Raw genomic sequence first — 22,374 nt, 5'->3', positions numbered from 1 at the left:
AGTGTTTAATTCAAGCATAAAAAGTGGGTATCCTCAGTTGGGGTTCGAGAGGTTTATTAAAGAAGCCGAATTAGGTTGCTCCCGCCGTAGCAAAAGTGATCTTTTTCCTCAATATCCTCCCCTCTTCTCGTCGTCTCTTCTTCTATATGATCCAGTAACGGCTAAGATCGAAAACCCGGTGCTCGTGCTTCCCTCATTGTGTCTTCCGGCCCGAATACCTCCTTGATGCGATGAACCGTGGAGGGCGATCGGCGGCGGCGGATTCGAACGGTGTGGCGAAGAACATGCTGACGGTGAGGAACTGGGTCTCGCTTGATTGCACGGGGAGGAGCACTGTCTTGGACGTGGACAAGCACGTTATTATGCGCAGGGCGCAGATCCACGCCCGGGACCTCAGGATCATCGATCCCTTGCTTTCCTACCCTTCCGCCATTCTAGGCAGGGAGAGGGCCATCGTTCTCAATCTCGAGGTGTATTCTGTTCCCGTATGTGGTTATTTCCTTTCTGTGTATTTGGGACGGCGCGTTGTGCTGATGCTTTATTTTGTTTGTGGGGGATCAGCATATCAAAGCGATCATCACTGCAGAAGAGGTGCGATTAATATCGATGATCCTTTTCTTGTTCGATACCATTTCTAACCTTTTCTTGTTACTGTAGTTTGATTGGGATTTTGATTTAACTTTGAATCAAATTATGTTGATTTAGTTGATTCTATTCTATTTATCTCCATGCTGAAGGACTATATTTAAATTTCATGTAAAAGCTTAATCCCCTTGAAGTGGCCATGACATTGACACATGTTTCTTTCGTCATCCTACATTGCTCTGTTCTGAGATAGGACAGGTTTTAACATTAATGTTTTTATTAAAATATCGTCTTTGTTTTTTTCTCTATTTCGGTCCAACTATGAAGTAGCAAAAAGTTTACAAATTTATACTTGTTAACTGTGTAGGTGTTGCTAAGAGACCCCTCTGAAGAGAATGTTATCCCAGTTTTGCAGGAGCTTCATCATCGTTTGCCAGCTAATTTTGCTCATCATGCAGAGGGGGAAGCAATAGGCCATTACGGAGTCACCGAAGTAAATGGTGACCAAGGATATCCTTTGCTTCCTTATAACTTTTCCTCCCTTGATTGTATACAATTTAATATGCTATAAAGTTCAAATAATTGATCTAGGCAAGATCATTGTTGCATCTGGGTTTTAGGTATCTGACAATTTATTATTTTTTCAAAAGTAGAAGATTACAATCTAGTTCTTGGTTTTATTTACAGAAAGTACTATCATCTATCTTATCTATAACACTCTGATATTGTGCGTTTTATATTGACCTGGAAAAACATAAGCAGAAATTGGGTCACATCTCAGCGTGAAGCTTGTTAAGTTCGGAACTTGTGTTGCTTCAAAGATTGTCCCAAAACATAAAAGAACAGATATGGATGAATATGCATACGAAACTGCTCTAAGAATTTGCAAGCAGACTTAGGTGTTAGGATATGCCAATCTGCTTTCCATGTAAGAGAAACAAAAGTTACCTTTGACGTAAAGCAAGAGCATGCAACTTAACTTCAATCGTTTCCTAGATTTAATGGTTCATGAAAATTATTCCTGAAGGATATATTGCATACCATGTTTTGTTTTTTTTGGTCATATGGTGCAATCTCATGTTAGTTCATGTTTTGTACTGCAATTGCCCTCATGGGTAGCCGAGTTGGTACTCGGGTGATGAGTTGCTCCAATGGGTCTAGGGTCCGAATCACGGCGATATCAGTGGAGCCGTCCCTTGCAGGCGCCCCCCTCACCTAGGAGGCCACTAGGCCAAAAGGCCCTCTATGATTTACCTCCCTTCTACATGTTGTGGGGTCGAGGGGTGTCTGGGTAAGTATAATCACCTTTTGCTCCAATGTTTTGTACTGCAACTGCTTCAACAATGTTTCGAGTTGTTAAATTCAGAAACTTAATATTTCCTTTGACATGTTCTGCCTTTTCTTTGGAGTACGATTGAAATTATATGGATCTATATGGACTCTGTCCAAGGAAAAGGATGCCGAACAATGAATGTGCAAGGCTCTTACTTTCCTGTTCATCCGCTTATGTAATTTATCCACTTAGAAATTACTCTTGAGTGATTTTTTTTTTCAATCTACAGTTCCTCCGTTTGAATTTCGGGCCTTGGAAGTTGCTTTAGAAGCTATATGCCATTGGCTTGATGCACGTACAAAAGAATTGGAAGCTAGCGCTTATCCAATCTTAGATGAACTGACATGCAAGGTATTATTTTTTCTAGTAATTTGGTTAATATCACAAGTAACAATCAGATGAATTAGCATATAAAATATGTATAAATTATTCAGCATGTAATTATATCATCTTTCATCCTAAGCATTTCAAAAAAAAAAAGAATTAATTGATCTATTCTCGTAACCCACTAAAAGCATGAATTAATTCATCTTATTACTGAATATTCAAATGGGACTTAATTTGTCATGCCCTGGGGGTATAGTTTCCGGTACCCCACTCGGTGACAATATAATATAAGAAACCCTAGGAATTATCAAAATAGAATAACCAAGAAATGTATCAAATTTATATATATGTCTTAGTTTTTCGTAGACTACAAGACTATACAGATCAACGACATCTGGAATAAAATTGCAGAATGTAAATACAATGAAACAAAAGTAAAACAAACTAGAAAATCAGTACATCGAGATCTCTGAGCAACCCTATGGAAGTCCAAAATCAACTACAATATCAAAAGGATCCTGTGCCTGCAAAACTAGAGGCCAAGAAATGTAGAAAGTTAGCCAAATGGCTAAGTGGATACTCAAGCAAGATGTGCATGAATTTAATCTTGTTTAAGAAGTCAAAGAAGTAGAGTAATTCACAATCTTTTGTTACAACTTTAGGTTTAAGATAACCTAAAGTTCTACATTTATACATATATATGTATAATCATCTTCTCATTATCTATAATCAGGTAAAATTTTTATATTAGAGTTTAGGATCTTCACCTTATCACCATTTGTCATCATCAATTAAAATCAATTCTTCAATCTTATTATTTAATCAATCAGTATACAAGTTATCATGGTAATATCAACATGTATATCCATAGTCTAAATATGATAAATCAACTAAAAAGTGAATCACTTGACCCAATATCATCAGAGTGTAATATCACATGGATAGGCTAAAAGCCTCTTCAGAGTATAAGACTGTTGCATACGTCATCTGACGTACGGGTTATCAGCCCTCACCGGTGGAAGACATAATAAACACTGACCGAGGGCTACATCACGCCACTATGCCTCGAGTGTATGGTCAGGTACTCTGGACCACGGGCCACCGCGCTACCACAATAATATGTGGGTGGTCCAGTACTCTACTATAAAGTTTTGATACAAAGCTAGGTTCACCGCCTTCACTTTTTAATATTCTTTATTTACCATCTTTATTATTTAACCTTTATGATTATATTTATCATGATTATTCTCTTTTCATATTGAATGGTCAATCAAGGTAATATTTCCGTATCAAGTCTGTTAATTTATCATTATAGGGTCCAGAGATAAAAAGCTACAAGTATCAATAGATAGAGTATCAAAAGCATGGAATATGAAAGGTCAAGCAAGTCAAAAAAAACAAGGTATCAACAGACAAGTAATTCAGAATATTTCTTTAATTTAAAAAAAAACAATCCTTCCCATATAAATCCCAGTATGAGCCCACATGTGAACAAGAAATAATATCAATTATTTACCTTCCAATGATTTTAATATTTTAACCCATTTCGCTATTTATAATATCAGTTTAATCCCCATTTTGAAAACAATGATACAACATATACATAATCTAATTTATATATTTATTCATGCACAAGGAAATATACAAGAGTAAATGTATCCACCTTATGTATAGCAAAAATCTTCGAGTGTCGGCAGGTTACCGTGCTCCACTCGAACTTGTATCTACAAAATATAATACAACATAACTCAAATAGTCAAAATACTATCTAATAAGAACCATGACATGAACATCTAAATTTTTTTATCTACAACTCGAAGTCGAAGGATCATTTTGATCGTGTTTTCTCGTAATTTTCCCCATCCCTAAACTAATTTGGATCAAATATATCTCGCATGTTTTCCCCCAAAATCAGTTTAGGTATCTTCATCCTTTTAACATTATGGAAAGGCTATCAAGACAAAGAAAACAAAATGATATCAGATTCTCCTTGAGGAAAAACTGATCGCTCTTGTTCGTTGCTGGAAATCAAGAAAAGAAGTCACCGCTAAAAACCTAAGAGAGAATGAAAGCAACAAGGGTTTACTGTTGTTGGCAGAGAGAGCAGGACAAACCAAAGGGTGCAATAGCTGAAATGTTGAAAGAACAAGGAAGGAGAACCTTTTCCTTTTCTCCAGTGGCCTCAACGAACTCCGACAGAGGCTCCGGTGGCTGTGGTGAGCTGGAAAAACAGCAAAAGAAGCAGGGAGGAGGGATACTACCCTTGTCGTTGGGAGTGAACAGCAGCTGTTGCTGCTTGCAGGAGGAGAAATCAAAAGAAAAGGGGCTGCTGTGCTTGAGAAGAAGAACGGGAGAGAAATCTGCCGTTCGTCGCCGCTAGAGAAGGAAAAGAAGAAGATGAGAAGGGGTTGCAATCTTCGGTGGGGAAGAGAAAAAAAGAGGGAGAAAAAGGAGGAGGTATGGGGATGTGCACATGGGTGGCATGGTGGTTGCCATTTTTTTTTTTTTTCATACTTAACATAATTTATAAAAAATGTAATAAAAAACATCATTAACTAATAATTCTGACCACATCTGTCAGATTTAAGTCCAACTAGTTTGACATGATAAATAAGCAATTGATCATATAAGATGAAATAAAACCTATTGAAAGTGACTCATTCCTAGATTAACTTTATCCTTTGAAATAAATATCAAGCTCAAGTAAACTAACTTTTCCTATTTGTATAAAAATACAATCATTCAATTTACAAGAGGCTCATACTAATTACATAAGTAACACCATGATTAACTAGGAGATGAAAGTAGTTTAACATAGCAACCTGAAGAAAGAAAATTTAAGGTGACTTTTTTACACAAACTTAGCAGGGCAAGTGCTGATCCTATGTTCAAACTACTTGGCGACAAAATAAATACTATGAGAATTGGATTTTCTTTTCTTGGCTCTCATTCCTTCCTTTTCATTTTTGCCATTTATTTCCTCAATATGATTTGCTGATAGTAATCATCCCAACTACATTGTTTTTTAAAGATTTGTTGTATCTTTTATCTAATGTTTGAAGTTCACTATGATAGTATGATGTGTTTCATTTTCTTATTTTGTAACCACCGTATGCATGATACATCCTTCACAAATGTGACAGAAAATTTTCCTTTTTTATTGCAATACTATTTTTGTATTCAATTTTATTCATTTCTTCCCTTTCCAACTTGCATTATGACTACTTGTAGATCAGCAGTGTCAACCTAGACAAGGTGCGGAGGCTTAAGAGTACTACGACAAGGCTGACTGCTAGTGTTCAAAAAGTGGGTTTTTCACTTTTCCCAGACATTTGGTTTCAAACCTTGAATTAGAGAAGTACAGAGTTATGATATATTTACTATTAAAATTGTCATTCCGTCACAAATTTTTATAGTATAGAGATTTTTTTGGATCTTCTATGGCGTCCACTTGAGTGAGAAACAGGGGATTGATGAGCAGTAGGGATCCTCTGGTCCATTGCATGAGGACCCTTGATTTGGATAGACTCCACCTTTAAATAGGTGGGGTCCATCCAAATCAAGGGTCTAAAAAAGTGGACCATCCTCTGGTCCGCAATTTGCAGACCAGAGGATCCGTGCTCGATTGATGAGGGAGGAGAAGGGAGAGAATAGTTTATTTTGTTTTGTTACTCTACTCGAAAAAGAAAAGAAGGGAAAATGCGTGAAATGACAAAACTAGCTCTTTATTTGCCCTTCCGGAGTCTCAATACATGCAGGGTTGTATCAGTCTTTCTAATCATTATCTCCTAATTTCTCTTCTCTCTTATTCACTTTAGACAAATCTAAAATTGAATAAAAGATTTCAAATTGTTCCCTTCCTCTTCCCCTTTCAGGTTCTTCTTTTACCCGGGTAAACAAGAGTGTCTTGGTAATTTTCTAGACACATCAATGCTTGATCTTGTTTCTTTTACTTTTTAGAAATATATAAAATATTCTTGGTTCCCTTCTCTCACTGTTCTTTCTTACACAATAAAGTTATCTACACTGTCTTTACTTATGCAGTTTGACCTCTTAGGAGTCTACTCGTTTTGTAGGATTTCCTGAACGATTTAGAAGTTGTTCTACCAATCATAATTAGTATACAGGGATGTTACGCATTGATCAAGTTACAATTATTATATGTTTGTTCCTTTTTGTTCTAAGTCAACTAGATCAAATAATTAGGACAAACATTACACTTAAGATGACAGGATCAATTCATAGTTCTAGATCCTTTTTGTGCTCACTGGAAAGGAGTATGTTCGTGCTAGAGAAGCTCACAGGTGTAAGTCGTTTCACCTAAATATATCAAATAGCTAAATCAATTCCTTCCCAGTTGTTTCCTTTAATTTACATAAAATAAACAGAACATAAATTTCCCTCATTTTTTATTTTATTATTTCTTATTACAAGATACCGATTCCTTGTTTTCAGGTAAGAGATGAAATTGAACAACTACTAGAGGATGATAATGACATGGCTAATCTTTATCTCTCAAGGAAGATGGCTACAGAGTCTCCACGTTTGGATGACTCCCAAACGACGAACTCACCTTTTTTAATTTCAAAATCTCCCAAAATAAGCAAAGCGAGTGTAGCAACAAATCAAGGAAGTGATTATAATGTGGAAGAGCTGGAGATGCTGCTTGAGGTTACCATGAAATGTTCACCTTCTACTCTTATTCTTCTATATTCCTTCAAAATTGGAACTATCAGTGACTCAATTACTAAATGTTTAAGTTTAACCTGCTGATGCAGGCATATTTCATACAAATTGACAGCACTTTGAACAAATTGAATACAGTAAGTATAGAATTCACAAAAAAATGCTGAATATCGTCTCTCTTTTCTCTCTCATATGCACTTTTTCATCTTACTCTACGAAATGAATTGAGTTGCATAGGCAGAAATAAGTCATATAGGATGTTGGTATTAACTGACGTCAACTTCTGTTGATGTTATGATTTTCGTTTGTTCCTCTTTGAAAATCTCATTCAAATTCATCTTCAAACCACCACCAAGCTGTATTTTTTCTGATTATTTAGGATTGATTACTTCATTATTATTTACTATGTAAGACAGTATTACTAATAAGATCAAGGTAATTAAATTATTACATGACTGGAGGTTCTCTTGGTATTAGCATGGTTGGATTTGATGGTTGAGCTACAACCCTGCTGGTGTTGCACACTGAACACACTTGCCCAGTCCTGGTTCTAACCAGTCTGGCTTATCCGCTGCCAGTTCATCTTTCATGAGGAGGTACAAGGCCAATCAGGTATTTTGCTGACCTGGTGAGAGCTTCTCCAGCTCTGGCGTTATTGAGTGTCGTCTTCAAGAAGAATTGAATTCCAATTCTGATTTTGAAATCTATTTCAGTATTTCCTGATCTGCACTAGTACATTATGTTGTCTTCAAACATTTCCACAACAGTGGGGCTCTCTAATTGCTTGTTAGAGAAAGAACTCTTCTGTTAAGAGCTTCAGACCTTCCTGAGCGCCTGGTCAGGGCTGTTAAGTTATCAACTTAATAACAGAGCATGAGCAAGTTGCTCCCCTGAAATCTTCCTTTTTTTCAATAAAAGATTCTTTCTTTGGTCTTGTGTTACCCATTACACCTCCTACTTCAATGTATTTAATCCCATCTTACCTTCTTTTTTTTCCCTTTTCATTTTCTTATATATTGAGGCACACCTAATTGCTTCCAAATATCAGTTTCTTATCCTTTCCATATAATGTTTCTAAATCAACCAATGGAATATTAGGAATTTTATTTTTGTAAAAACTACGATATTTCCATTTACAATGCTAGTTTCTATTTCTCAATTGATTCAATGTATGTGACTTACATGCATGATTAGTCTGCAAAAGTCTAACTTAATCAGACTAACTTGATCTCAGAAGCTTTTGAGAGTAAATATTACATGTTTAGACTAGTTAGAGCTTGTAAAGAGAAAACTTTCAGTTTCATTAAGTTGCAATTGGTTATATTCTGTGAAAGTATTTCTAATAAAAGGTAGGAATATGGTCCCATTATGTAATTTCCTCAAAGGTGCACTTTATAATAGTGAGCCTCTTTCATTGGTGGGAACATTTTGAAGGAATACCCTTGAAAGTATGTGCGCTATAGAATAATAATGGCATTTTCAACTCTACCAGGATAAACAATCAAGTTTCTTTTAAGTTTTGTTATTTTCTTGCTATAATTTGGTGTATCCAAACCTAATGAGGATTTGTCTACATAAAAATTGCTAGATTATTTTTTTTAATGAATTGCCTACTCCTGAGTGATTCCATTTGCTCTATTTGCAGCTTCGTGAATACGTTGATGATACTGAGGACTATATCAATTTACAGGTAGCCTTTTAGCTATTGTATTATCAAACTAGTATTAGTTAATTTGCCAAGAAAAAACCTTATGTGGTATTTTTTCTAAACGTTAAACTTTGCAGCATGACAACCATCGGAATCAGCTGATCCAGGTTGTAATTTTTCTATATCTTATGGTTGGTCTTTCATTTATGGCGTCATTAAACACAATTTTCTTTGGCAGTTGGTGCTGTTTGTTCTTTCTATTTTCTTTCATAATCATGCCTTGTCTGCTTTAAATTTTAATTTGTTTTCTGCTGCAGTTAGAACTTTTTTTAAGTGCTTGCACTGTGAGTTTGACTTTCTATTCATTAGTGGGTGGGATTTTTGGCATGAACATTCCATTCTCGTGGAATGACAACCATGAATACATCTTCAATTGGGTAAACACCTTTAACTTGCATATAGATCTTAGCATTTGATCTATGGACTATCTCTATGAACATCTTTCTTGTGTTACTGAATAGGTGGTTACTATCGGAGGATTGATATCTGCACTGATACTCGTAACTGTTTTAGCTTTTGCTCGTTTCAAGGGCCTTATTGGGTCTTGATTGTACAGGTACGAACAGTCGATATATCCATGGTTGAGAATTTTGATTACTATTTCTTCCCAGAAATATTAGAAGTACATTTTCCATATCCAGTACCAAATTATTTGCATTCAATTCACCATGGTATATTTTACACAACTCGCAAAGTTATCTACATAAGTGATCTAGACTCCTCATATACCTTGTGTAAGTAGGCTTTATGTGTCATAGTTTTCAGTAATTTATGTCGATATGCCTGAAAACTCAATGTATTCATAAAGAAAGCAATTGCCAACTTATATTGGTCGCCATTGATATAGGTTGGAATTCTTACTTGCAACTTCTCAGACAAATTTTTTCAGTAGAAACTAAGAATTGCAATGCGTATGGCTAAACATGATTTTCTAGTGATATATAGGATACTCCTTGTCGCAGATGCTTTTCTCCAACTCATCCAAAAAAATGATATGAAATCGGAGACCATCTATATATTTCTATGAACCCGAAGAAATCTTTATCCAATGTCAAAACCAGTGTTCTAAATGGTGGTCGAGGCAGCCGCCTAGGTAGGAGGCGGGCATCAATCGCATTGCCACAACCACGTTCGTTGTTTCGCAACTGTGACTCGAGAAATATTATCCTGCACACCTTACTTGCACATCTCATACACAATTAAAAAAAATTGATTTTTTTTTTTGTGCTTAATGCTATAACCTAACCCCTAAACTTTAAAGACAAAATATTATTGGCATAATCAGGGGTTTAAAAAAATAAACAAAAAAGGGAAAAAAAATCACCGTTTCGCTACTTGTGAGGGTCGACCATGCCTACCGCCCACGCACAACCCCAAATGCATCATCCAAGCCTAGCGATAGGCTCAGAAGTGTCGCCTGAGTCCGGCAATGGACTTGGACACATCATCCAGGCTCGATTACGCCTTCGGACGCGTCGCGCGGTCCTGGTGACGTGTCGCGCGGTGGCGGGGACGTGTCGTGCGGTCCTAAGGCCGCATCGTGTGGTCTCGAGTGTAGGCCCCTTAGCGCTCGACTAGAGGGGGTGAATAGCCCTACAAGGAAAAACAACCTTCCTTGAACTTTATAGCTTAATAAATATCAACACTTGCATAAAATAATTAAAAGATTAAAAAAAACAAGATACAAGGAAGATGTAAAGCTCACTAAAATTCTCCTCTGGACGGAGAAGCCTCTTACAACAGTTAGATCTCACAACTAGAAAGTTAAACAAAAGAAATCGTTTACAAGTGTTTTGTTTAAGCTTTTGGGACCAGGGTTGTATTTATAGCTCTGGACGGGGCGTCTGGAAGGGGATAAACTTTCATCCCCGTTGCAACGTGACATGCCACGTTGCGTTCCGGCTAACTTTTGGTTCCGGGCGCTCGGGAGGGTTCCGGGTGCTTGGACCATAAAGTCAACTTCTAGTTGACTTTTTGGTTCGGGTCTTCCGCTCCGATCCCGCTCGCATTGGTCCGGATCTTTCGCTCCGGCTCCGCTCGCTTAGGTGATTTCGGCTATCTGAAATAGGATTCACCCGAACCCATCTTCTGGCCTTCGAGCAATCTTCCGCTCAAACTTCTCGCCCCTTGGAAATGCCACGCGCCTCCTTCTTGTCCATCCGTGTACTCTTCCGTAGCACCTCGCCCCTCAGACGCACCGAGCCCGTCGACTCTCCTTTGTGCCGTCCTTTTCGCTAGCTGTGTCTTTGGCTTGACTTCCTGTGCTCCTATGTTCCTGCACACTTAGACACAGGGGTTAAATACTAACAGGACATAACCTGACTTGGTTGATCAATCAAAACTATCTTAGGGTACTAACACCGGGGACCATCGTGCGGTCCCGTGGATGCGTGAGCGGGACACGCCAGACTCGTCACCTTGCCGAAATAGGGTACGCGGCTAAGTTGTAAGTTAGGGTCTAATTAAATGACTTTAGGTTAATAATTTTAATCAACTTAATTAAAGTCTAATAAAATTAATCTATATATATATAAAATATTTTTTTACTTTTTATTTTAAATATTTAGATTAAATTTTTAATTAATATATTTTATTAAAAGTAAATATTATAAAAAAAAATAATGATTATTTATAATATTATGAATGAAAAATAGTAAAAAAAAATTTAACTATCTAAGCGGTCAAGACGGTAAGCGGTCATAGACCGCCCCATCATCACCTACCGCCATTACAACACGGGTCGAAACTGAGATAAGTTCTTAGTCATAAATTTACTTATTTTCTCCCAGAATATCATACTTATTGAACATTGGGCCAAGTTTTTTGTCTTCAATATTATGCTGCTTCATGAATTTCATTCACTAAATCCCCTTTTTGGCTCCAGGTTCTGGAAGCAGTCTCCTGTTTGGTTAAGGAAACAGTACGTGGTTCCTTGTTTCCATTTCCTGATTTTTATAATAAATGTTATTTTTTTCATTAGAATCAATTATAAAAAGTTGGATAGGTATTTTTTTTTTTTCCATTTCCATTGCCATTTTTATAAAATTGCCAGTGCCCTCAATAACCTTGGAATAAAAATATTATTAATGAACATCAAGTGCTTTCTTGTGCAATAATAAATACTTTGTCCAGTAGATAAGTTCATATCATTAAAAGGAGTTTAATCATCTTATTTTTATTATGATAGAAAAATAATTCCATATTCAATGTGATATAAAGATTCCTCATAGCAAAAACTCTTATTTGTAAATGCATTATATTTATTCTCTAATGAGGAACAGAGCATCAATTTAATTAGGCGTTATATTGGCCTGTCTAATTCATATATTTAATATGAACTTTTGACTAAAAAATTGTATCATCATTTTCTACTATTACAATAAATAAAGGTCATAAATAATATTTGCAATGCTGAACAATGATATTTAATATTAGAAATTAATACTGCATGCAGAAACTCATAATATGAATATTAAGTCTTCTAAAGCACAGAAGTTATGGAAGAGGAAAATAACCTCCTCATATTGATCGCACTTTCTTTCTATTTGGTTGTTCAATTGAACAAACAAAAGTTATCAAAACAATTGAAGCCAATAAAGTTTATTACAGTTCAAGCAAATTGTATTTCCATTTCACTTCTGAGTAATTATTCGATACAAAATGCACTCAATTTCCCAGACTTAGGATGCCGTTCTTGGTTTGGAATTGAGGTCACAAAGCACGACTCTCGATTGCTTTAATGGTTGCTTTGAGTTCTTCCTGGATTGATGCTCTTGTTGGTGACAAGACCATGTCACCCCACACTAAACCTGCTCCGCAACAAGCATCCTTCTTGGGGTAGAGTTCATAGATCGAATCAGCGTTGTCGTTCAGGTTGCTTACATCTTCTAGACAACTGATATGGTGACGATCTACTAGTAAATTGCTGCTCCCATCTTTCCACCCTATCAACTGCATTGTTCAGCAGTCGTATAAATATGTGACTCATTCAATATTTTTCACTCGAAAACAAAAAGTTAAATCAGTCTTTAAAAACATTGGTGAAAGAAGGTGATAAAGTGACCTTCGGAGAGCCTATCGCGTTCGTGGAGTAGAGCCTGGCATTGTCGACAAGTTGGCAATATTTTGGGAAGGCGTTGGCAAATCTCTGGTGGGACTTCAATTGGGACTGCACCCTCACTGCTCTCCCCATGATTATAGCTCTCCTGCCATTCAAATGTCACGTTTTTACCTTTTTAACTCATGTAAGTTCCGGTATATGATAACATTTTTGAATCTTGTGTAGATTTTCTTCAGTTGAGCATACCTGATTCCTCTAACTACAGCTAGATAAGCATCGCACACAACTCCAACCAACTCAATCCTATAAGGCTTTCTTGCAGTACAGTTTTCTTCGTCGTCCTCCACTGGCTCCCAGTAGTTCTCTGTGATGGTCCCGTCCTCAGCAACCTTGTATCCAACCCCCATACGGTAGCGTTGAAGGTGGACATTCCGGGCCATGGCAATTGTTTGTTCAACAAATGGCTCCCATGAGAGAGTGCCGTCCATGATCACATCTCGGCCTTCATTTAGTGCTGTAACGAGGAGGGATGAAGCCGCATCAGTGGATGACTGGTGGACCTGTTAATCAAAAAATATTAGGTTAATTAGTTTGACAGGTTTTCACAGAGTATGAGGTAAACTTGTTTTAGATCACAAAGTATTTACTAATTGATCATTTCTAAATAATTTAGAACATATATAGAGAGCATCTCTAGGATTGTGGACATTTGAGCAATCTAAAATGTAAAGCTCATTCTTTTCAATTGCTTTACTAAGATGACTTGTTTTTTGATCCTTTAGCACTTTAAACGAAGATTTTTTTTTAAAAAAAAAAACAAGGAGAATAGATAAAGAGATACCAGTTCAGCAGTCTGGAGCATGTCATTGTGATGACCTCTGGAACTGAGTGCTCGGTAAATAACGTCCGTCTCCTTAAATGCATCAGCTTCCACCACCACGGCATTCGCCTTGGCCGCCAACCAGAAGGCCCTGCAGTTGGATCCAAAATTTTCTATATGAACAATTTGATCCAAAACTTAACCGGTTGTGATATTTTTTGAGACGAAAGTGGTAGATTAGAATGTATACTTGAATGGAAACGCTAAACTGAAAAAATCTGAGAATCCAGGGTGCAAACTACATTTCCTTTTAGTTATTTTCTTATTTTAGGATTACTATAAATTGGGAATTCATATATGTAGGCCAAAGACTTACTCCTTTTGTATATCCTTGAGCACAGTGCTCTTGCCAGCTCCCATACCACCACCCATCAGCAGAAGAACTGGGCTTCGATCAGAGAGTGCAGCTGGAACCATGGTGTCATTGCAGCAGTCATCATCGTAGCCAATCGCCTTCATCTCTTCCACCAATGTGGAAAAAACTCTCGTCACCTTCAGGCTCTTGGACACCCTCTCAAACCGTAGTTTCCTGTGTTCAGCAACAAACACAATCAATGATGGAGATTTATACACGCATCTTTAATTTGTAATAGTGAATTGAAATCAGAATATGAATCTTTATGCATCCATCAATTGACAACAATGGAAGATAGTCATCATAATAGCAATAAGGTCCAACAAAAGCAAAATGAAAATGGACACAGTTTTTAAATTGTGTTGCAATGAAAACTGTAGGCCATAGTTATTAGAATCATAAGATTCATGATTGTAACATTATGATTCACATGTAGTTGATACGGTCCTTCCATATGAATCAAATTTTTAAAAGAATCATGATGATTCAGTTTTGATTCAAGAACAAACAATACTACATCAATCCATATGAATCAATTTTTTAAAAGAGTCATGATGATTCAGTTTTGATTCAAGAACAAACAATACTACATCAATTCATAACTTGAACACGTACAAATTTGAACATCAAATTTTCCTCATTATGCTTACCATATCAGCTCTGCCCATTCTGTCACTAACATACAAGGATTGAACTCTCAAACTAGCAATCATGCTTAAAATTGACAAACATCACATTTGTCACAAATACTATTTGTATGGAGACAGAAAAGCGGTGAGGAACATATTATAGACACTTATAGTATTTGAAATCACCATTCCATTAAGGAAAATGAGAGTTTTATGCTTTAACTTAAACATAATTAACTTTGTGTAATTTAGAGTAACTAAAATTTAGAATTACCAAGTAACGCCTACCTTGTCGCCTCCATTACAAAATTCTTAAGCTTCTTCTTTGGTTCACCATTATAAGCACTTAATATCTGTGTAACACATGCACACAAGAAGAATGTCAAAGGACCACCAAAAAAGGCGTCATTATTTATTAATTAATGAAGATTGATTGGTTTACCTGAGTAACAAGAAGAGTGGCATGATTCCAGTGAAAGGCAAAGTAACTAAGTATGCACGTTTCCAGTTCCTCCACAAGCTTCACATACAAGGAGTCTGGGTCTCGCTCATTGGCAAAGAAGGAATATATGTCGTCTTCACTCCCTTTGGTCCTCTTCAAGTAGTCGTAGGCCAACTTGCACAGCTGAGGACACTCATTTATGTCCTCAAACCCCATCTGCCTTGCTACAGAGCACCATCAAGAAAAAGAAAACAAAAAAAAAAGGGTATAAATTAAGCAACACCGACGCAGAACCATCAATAGAACGACAATGGCTTCATAGCACTGGCCACTGATGACACAGTTCGAGTAGGGTCTGGAAAACTCCCCCACCATCGTGCCAGGCACGTGACCCGCATCATGCTTGGATGCATCCGACACCTCTACAGACAACAACAATTATGAACTGCCAGTATCACTTCGAGTCAATCGCAGATCTGTTTCCCCTGATCTCCTCCTAATCAGGTTTGTTCAAACGCAGAAACGGATAGCTCGATGTATGACACAGAGCTAAACACGCAAAATTGAAATCCTCATTCACGGATCGAACTCTGAGAGTCCGATCGATCTTACTTTGCATCATCTGATATCATTGACCTACTTTTTCTCTACGACAAAGAGACGATGAAGAGAGATCGGATCTCAGCATAAATCGCTAAGTTGTTCATAGGCGAGAGTCCGAGTAAAGAAGGAAGAGGGAGAGGTAAGCGAACGCATACCGACATAGTGGGAGAAGCGTTCGAGATCCGCGACGCGCCCAGAGTCGGTGAGCTCGAGCGTCGGCGCCAGCATCAGATCCCTCACCGGCGCCAGCTGCGGCTGCATCCTCCGGCGGTGGTAGCGCACGGCAGCAGCGGTGACGGCGCAGGCGGTGGAGACGGCGAGGGCGTGGAGGAGGAGCAGCTTGGGCTTCCCATCAGCGAGCGGAGCCATAAAAGGGGGCGGAGAAGGCTATTGGAGTGCGCTGTGGGAATCCTGAGAGGAACCAACAGATGATTTTCAAAATGAAATGAAGAGACAGATGATGATGGGAAAGGTTTGAAAATTTTAAAATATTCTTGAATCTTTTTTTTTTTTAAAAAAAAATATAAATTATATACTTAATATGTGGCCATACACGTTTTATATCACTTGCCATATCCAGAATTTAAATCCGTGGCAAAGATAGAATAACTATATTATTTAAGGATGGAATTTTAATTGTGACTCAATTATTATACAATTTAAAAAATAATAATAATAAAAGTAAATATGTAAGGTCAACTTTGTTTCTATAAAATTATTATTTTAATATTTACAAGTGACAAATAATAATATCAAATTCCTTGTCTTTACTCTATGAAGTGGTGATTGACTTGGTGAATAATTTGTGTAGATATTATTTAGAATATAAATGTTTATTAGGCAAAAAAAAAAAAAAATAAAAAAAAAATAAAGAGCCGTATTTATTATTTTTTTATCAAAATTTTTTTTTAAAAAAAATCAAAATAATAACCATCATATTTCTTATTTCAAAAGTATTTTTATTTCAATGTTATAGTAGATAGTATGGTAATATATTATTTTTAGTTTGGTTTATTAAAAGTATTTATAAAGTAATTTTATATTAATTTTTTTATCAACTTATCAAAATTACTTCGTTATGATTTAAATTAATACTATTTCATTTTTTAATATAAAACTATTTTATACATAATATTTTTAATCAAATTAAATCAGTTTAGCAATTACAGTTGTTGAGTAATTTTGAAATAAGAGTGTTTTTGGTAAAAAAAAAAAATTATTAGTGTTATTTTGATTTTTTTTTTAAGTAAAAGATATTCTTTTGATGGAAATTATAATTTGAAGTAGCTTTTGAATTTTGGTCATGTTTTTTTTAATCATGTATGTAGAAATTTTCTTAATCATATATGTAAATTTTATAACCCGTTTAAATCTAGGATACGGTTCGAACTCATATTTTGATGATTAAGTAAATTTAAGAAGCACATGGTTGCTCTAATTTTTACAAGACATCTTAACATGGTTTAGGAATATATCTGTCATGTTGATCAGTTCTAGAGTCTAAATCCTTTGATTCGTAATTTCTTATCTTTTTTATAATTTGTACGTTAGATCATGATCAAAATTTGGTTAAAATTGACTATAATTTTCTCTGGGTTCACCTTCCTACTTATATTATAGTTTTGAATCGAGCCAGACGGTCGGAGGCTACTGATAGTGGGCGTGCCATGTTAGTATAGGAAACACCAGATGATCGAACCTAAATTTTGATTATGATAAAAGGTCCAAAGTTAAGATGTCTTGTTGTCTAATAAGTGTGAATGAGTTTGCAGGTATCCTAAGTATACTTAGGTAAAAGTCCTAGTGGATTCTAGGCAGGTGGACAATCCTGGGAGAAGGTAACCCTAGGTCCCGGGGTTGATAACCCTAGGTTATGGGAAACCCTAAGGGGAGATAACCCTACGTCCTAGGGGGTGGTAACCCTAGGTTATGGAGAACACTAGGAGAGGTTACCCTAGGTCCTAGGGGATGGTAATCCTAGGTGGAAAATCTTGGCGGTTGAACACTTTGGGTGAAATCCTAGTCGGGAACTCTAAGTGAAAATCTTGGTGGTGGCTGACTAGGTGAAAGTTTGGATGAGTCGTGAAACGGACGCCCAATATGAAGACATGAAATCTCAGGCGCTGAGCAAAAGTCCAGTCGGTCTAGAGTACTGGTATGACAAAAGGTAACTCTCCTGAAAGGAGGTAGGTGAGGACACACTCCCTGAAAAGAGAACAGTAGGCGTCGGATCGATCTAGGGTTTTCAGAAAAAATCCGAAAGTTAAAATTGGACAGTAATGTCAAAACGGATTTTACTTCACATGTTATCTGCTAATTTTCTAATGTCTGTTTTGCAGGAAACTAGCATGTTGCAGGTTGAAGAGTTGGCTTTGATCGGGTCGACCGAACCTTTGGATCGATCAACTGAACCACTAAGTGAACAGATCATATTCCAGCTTGCGGTGAAGTGTTGACCAAGGAATCGGTCTACCGAACAGGGAGGTTCAGTCGATCGAATGGTGGATTAACTTCGGACCGAGTTGATCGGGTCAGATAAGCCATCAACGAGATCGGTCAACTGAACAGCGAGATCGGTCAACTGAACGAAGACTCTTATCCGAGTAGAAACATGTGGATGAGAAGCTGGCCAGGTTTAGAGGGTTTAGTCGATCGAACACCTGGTTCGGTTGACCGATCAACGTCAAGTCAAAAACTGATCATGAGATCAGTGGATCTGGATCAGGTTTGGCTCGGTTATAAAAGGAGAGTCGACCAGCAACTTCGAAACAACAATTCTATGATCAAGAACGAATAACGGTTGCTCTCTCCTACGCTACTCCGATAATCAACGAACGACTTTTATTTCTATTGTTGTCGGTAACTTTATTATATTACAATTTTACTTAATATTTGTACTTATTTCTGAATCTATAGTGATTGCCCGACGAAAGCGATCAACGATCGTGGACCTTGGAGTATGAGTCATCATAAGCTTCGAATCAAGTAATACTAAAGGTGTTAGCTTTGTTTTACTTGTTCTTTATTCCGCTGTGTTATTCTGTATTTTCCGAAACGAGTGAAAAAGTCATGAGTACCATTCACCATCTCTCTAGCATGTCATCAATCCTACATGCCACCTCTTACTTGACACCATACAGTCCATGTATTGCTGGTGGCCTCTGACTACTTAGCTCGACTCCAAACTATAATCCAGATGGTAAGGTAAATCGGGAGATCGTAACTAATTTTTTTAAAATTTTGATCACGATCTAATTTGTAAATTACAGAAAGGACCATAAAAAGACAAGAGATCACGGACTGGACTCTTAGTTCTAAAATCGATTAGAAACCAAATAATTCCAGATATATAGATCGGTTAGCACGTCACCCATTTGAAATATTTATCTGAAGCCAGCGGAATTTATCAACAAATGTTTTAAAAAATAATTTTCGAGGTTTCTTTTATGGCTCTACTAATTTTTATTTTCTAAAAAAAAAATTTATTTTATTTATCGAGAAGTCGAGACAAATTGATTAAAATAATAGACTCCAACAAAATGCTTATGATTCTTGTTTAGCCCAAATTTATCTTCGATATTTTTTAATACTCTTGATTATCAATAAGTTAAAAGGTCGTTTTATTGGATGACAATAGCACACAGTCATCCATGTGGTTATTAATTAAAAGCCTAAATCAATGGACTCCTAATTAAGTAATGACAAAGCCTTTGGACAATTGATTTTTCAAAGTAAAAAAAGCATTTAGTGAGTGGTGAGAACATAGCCTTTAATCGGAATTTTATAATCTTCAAATTAGCAAAATATGATTATTTTTCTTAATTAGTATTAGATATCTAATTTATACGGATTAATTTTAAAAAAATCAAATTAATCTATAAAAATTATTCATCGACTATCAGAATAAATTTAAAAATATCCATCAATTCAATATTTTTAAGTCCATCATCTATTAAATTATTAGTTAATTTATAAAAAATCTAGATAATACATGAAAACTTGAGAAAGTGGCTTTCGCTATCCGGGCCAACAAAATATTCCACGTTTAAACTTATTTTAATGTTGACCAAATCAATCTCATAATATCTGATGGATTATTTACGGATAACATTTAAATAATTATAAATGGGAGTCTCATGGGCAATAAAATAGACTTGATGTTGATCGTGCTGAGCTGGGAAGGACAATAAACAAATCGAAGAAATGGAGGGTGGGGAAGTTTGTGATTGGCCTGAAAATAAATGAATGAAGTAGTAGGTCACTCTACATTTGAAAGTGCCCTACAACAGGACTGCAACCATCATACTTTGGTATTCATCTTTTGCTTAAGATGAAAAACGTTGTATCATAAAATTACTCAACACCAATTTTCTGCTAAATCAATTTCCTTTATTGCATAGGTTCATCCTAAAAAACATGTTTGATTCGAGTTATCATATAATCTTAATTATGTGATTATCAAGTAATCATATAATTAAAGTTACGAGAGAATACAATATAATCTTAATCTTGTTTGGTTCAACTAGGTAATGGTATAATCTAACTTGATATTTCCTATATTACCCCTTGTTTAATTATATGATTAATTTTGTAAAATAAATTATATAAAATTAATAATAATAATTATTATTATTATAATATTAATGAATAAGTTGATAATATATATAATAAATAAATAAAATTGATTTATAAATTTTAAAGTAAATTTATATATTTGTAAAATATAATTAGATATGTAATTAACTTATTATATATATTTTAAATCTATATACATTTGGATAATTAAAAATTTTAATTATTTTAATATATTTTATTTTCCTTTTAATCCTCCTCAATTTTTTTACGCATCTTCTCTCCGCTTCTCTCCGCAGCAACGCTGCCTCCTCCGCAAGCCGTCGGCACCGCCTCCTCCGCAAGCAGCCGGCGCCGCCTCCTCCGCAAGCAACGATGCCGCCTCCTCCGCAAGCAACCGCGCCGCCTCCTCCGCAAGCCGCCGACGCCGCCTCCTTCACAAGCAACCAGCACCGCGCGCCTCCTCCTCTGCAAGCCGCCGGCGCCGCCTCCTCCGCAAGCAACCGGAGCTGCCTCCTCCGCAAGCCGCCGGTGCACCATCTCCACAAAGAACGAACAGGTACAGAGCCTCTTCTTGTAGATGATCACTGCTATGAGGAGCCATCTCCCACATTCATTCGACGAAATCCCTAGGGAACCTCTTCTTGTAGGTGAGGAGCCATCCGCTGCCGTGATCGGAACTTGCGATCGGAGCTTCAGCGCACACGAGAAACTCCGGGAGGGTGAGGCGGAAGATCTCATGGACATCCCTGCTCATCTCCTGCTCTTTGAAGGGTAATTTTGGAAATATATATTGATAACCCTGGAATCGTAGAAAACCTAAGATTTCTAGAGTTTTCTGATTCCTGGATCTATTCTCTAATTGCTAACGTGGCGGGAATATTACATTACTAGGAATCACCAATTACTTAAACTAAACAAGATTATCGTTGATAACCAATTAAGATTATCAACGATAATCCTGAATTAAACACGTCCTAAGTCTTAACAAAACAAGAATGAAGAATGATAAAGTACATCTTTTAAAAGTTTAGAAATTGATCTTTAAAATATTCATTCCATTTAAAATTCAAATCTTAATTTTTTTTTATTATTATTCGTTTGAGAATCCACGTCATCACACCGATAAAGTAACAAAACTCCACTATCATTCATAGAAAATAATCATCTCCATAACCTATTATGCTTTAAGCCATATGATGCCCTTTTTTATATTGCTCAAAGTTGGAAGAAGTCAACTTTAAGATTATGCAATCTTTTTCGAAAATAGTGCTGTCAGAATTTAGCACGCTAAATAAAAAAACACTAAAAAATTAGTAGATACTCTCGAGAAAATTCATACCAACGGAAAAAAAAATACACACATATTTGATGAAATTTATATCTTTATTATATAATTTTTATAATTCTGACAGTAAATTTTTTTTAATATAAATTTCAATGCGATCAAGTGTTTATATCTTTATGATATCCACATGAATATATTATTCGTTCGTTACACAAATTAATCATTTATAGAAGAACTATCTTCATGATACTAGCCACACAAAAAAAGGAGATTCGGCTAAAACTAGGAGTCAACCAAGAAGGAAGAAGAGGAAGAAGGAAAAAATCAAGAGTCACACTTTTCATCTCTAATAAAAAATCTAATAAAAAAAATTATTTATATTCATTCAATGAATATGATTTTTATCTCTTTGTATTTCTTTTATTGGATTAGATTATTATATTAGATTAATTATTAATCCAATAATCCAATGAATTTAATTCATTAATCTAATAATCTAATGAGTACTTATTAATTCAATGTGTCTAATTCAAATTAGACTCAATCAAATAAATGCTCAATCTAATGAATAAATTCATTTGAGTCTAATTCAATGAATAATCTAAAAAATCTAATCATCTAACTCTTAAGGCTAATACCAACAATACAAGTCTATATATATATATATATTTTTTTTTTTTTTAAAGCCAGAGGTATCACTAACTCTGAGCTAACGATCGCGGGACATTGCAGTAAAAGGACGTGAGAATCGACAATAATGTTGGAAGAAAGATCGCCCGCCCGGACCCTGCTGGCATGCTGGCCGCGCACACCATGACCCATGCCATTTTAGGCTGGATGTGGCCCAGCCTGCAGACGGCCCAAGTCAATTTGGGCCAGAAATAGCCCGGCCAACATGCAGCCCAA

The 22,374-nt window shown here is 36.2% G+C and overlaps 2 protein-coding genes across 5 annotated transcripts; one reads left to right on the top strand and one right to left on the bottom strand.

The window, feature by feature from the left end:
- The first annotated feature begins 21 nt into the window (after positions 1–21).
- Positions 22–13,074, top strand: LOC121989588 (magnesium transporter MRS2-I-like). 3 transcript variants are annotated; one of them, XM_042543720.1, is made up of 13 exons: positions 22–470; positions 562–591; positions 953–1,085; positions 2,148–2,269; positions 5,477–5,551; positions 6,701–6,916; positions 7,024–7,068; positions 8,577–8,621; positions 8,717–8,746; positions 8,897–9,016; positions 9,101–9,195; positions 11,524–11,559; positions 12,318–13,074. In XM_042543720.1, exons 1-11 carry the CDS (start codon positions 231–233, stop codon positions 9,185–9,187), a joined length of 1,143 nt encoding a protein of 380 aa, XP_042399654.1. In that variant the 5' UTR covers positions 22–230; the 3' UTR covers positions 9,188–9,195; positions 11,524–11,559; positions 12,318–13,074. The 3 variants fall into 3 exon arrangements, 2 of the variants coding, with proteins under 2 accessions (XP_042399654.1, XP_042399655.1); XM_042543721.1 differs by lacking the exon at positions 7,024–7,068; XR_006114286.1 differs by lacking the exons at positions 9,101–9,195; positions 11,524–11,559; positions 12,318–13,074 and having other exon boundaries at positions 6,701–6,929; positions 8,897–8,960.
- On the bottom strand, positions 12,101–16,061 carry LOC121989586 (calmodulin calcium-dependent NAD kinase-like). Of its 2 annotated transcripts, none has more exons than XM_042543718.1 (8): positions 15,764–16,061; positions 15,006–15,229; positions 14,852–14,916; positions 13,896–14,108; positions 13,541–13,670; positions 12,946–13,259; positions 12,703–12,844; positions 12,101–12,590 (listed from the first exon to the last, which is right to left on the bottom strand). In XM_042543718.1, exons 1-8 carry the CDS (start codon positions 15,975–15,977, stop codon positions 12,351–12,353), a joined length of 1,542 nt encoding a protein of 513 aa, XP_042399652.1. In that variant the 5' UTR covers positions 15,978–16,061; the 3' UTR covers positions 12,101–12,350. The 2 variants fall into 2 exon arrangements, with proteins under 2 accessions (XP_042399652.1, XP_042399653.1); XM_042543719.1 differs by having other exon boundaries at positions 15,006–15,652; positions 15,764–15,882.
- Between the last annotated feature and the right edge of the window lie 6,313 nt (positions 16,062–22,374).

The sequence above is a fragment of the Zingiber officinale genome, chromosome 6B (assembly GCF_018446385.1).
Source record: "Zingiber officinale cultivar Zhangliang chromosome 6B, Zo_v1.1, whole genome shotgun sequence".
In the NCBI taxonomy this organism is placed as follows: Eukaryota; Viridiplantae; Streptophyta; class Magnoliopsida; order Zingiberales; family Zingiberaceae; genus Zingiber; species Zingiber officinale.
The sequence above is the reverse complement of the archived record's forward strand: the minus strand, read 5'-3'. Positions and strand labels throughout refer to the sequence as shown.

What these genes read in the sequence shown, in the direction of transcription:
- LOC121989586 (XM_042543718.1), bottom strand. Translation starts at nt 15,977, where the DNA reads ATGGCTCCGCTCGCTGATGGGAAGCCCAAGCTGCTCCTCCTCCACGCC. An exon ending in GCTGTAGTTAGAGGAATCAG is followed by an intron (nt 12,845 to 12,945) that starts GTATGCTCAACT and finishes TTTGAATGGCAG; the next exon opens with GAGAGCTATAATCATGGGGA. An exon ending in ACGCGATAGGCTCTCCGAAG is followed by an intron (nt 12,591 to 12,702) that starts GTCACTTTATCA and finishes TGAACAATGCAG; the next exon opens with TTGATAGGGTGGAAAGATGG.
- LOC121989588 (XM_042543720.1), top strand. Translation starts at nt 231, where the DNA reads ATGAACCGTGGAGGGCGATCGGCGGCGGCGGATTCGAACGGTGTGGCG. An exon ending in TAGATGAACTGACATGCAAG is followed by an intron (nt 2,270 to 5,476) that starts GTATTATTTTTT and finishes GACTACTTGTAG; the next exon opens with ATCAGCAGTGTCAACCTAGA. An exon ending in CTTTGAACAAATTGAATACA is followed by an intron (nt 7,069 to 8,576) that starts GTAAGTATAGAA and finishes CTCTATTTGCAG; the next exon opens with CTTCGTGAATACGTTGATGA.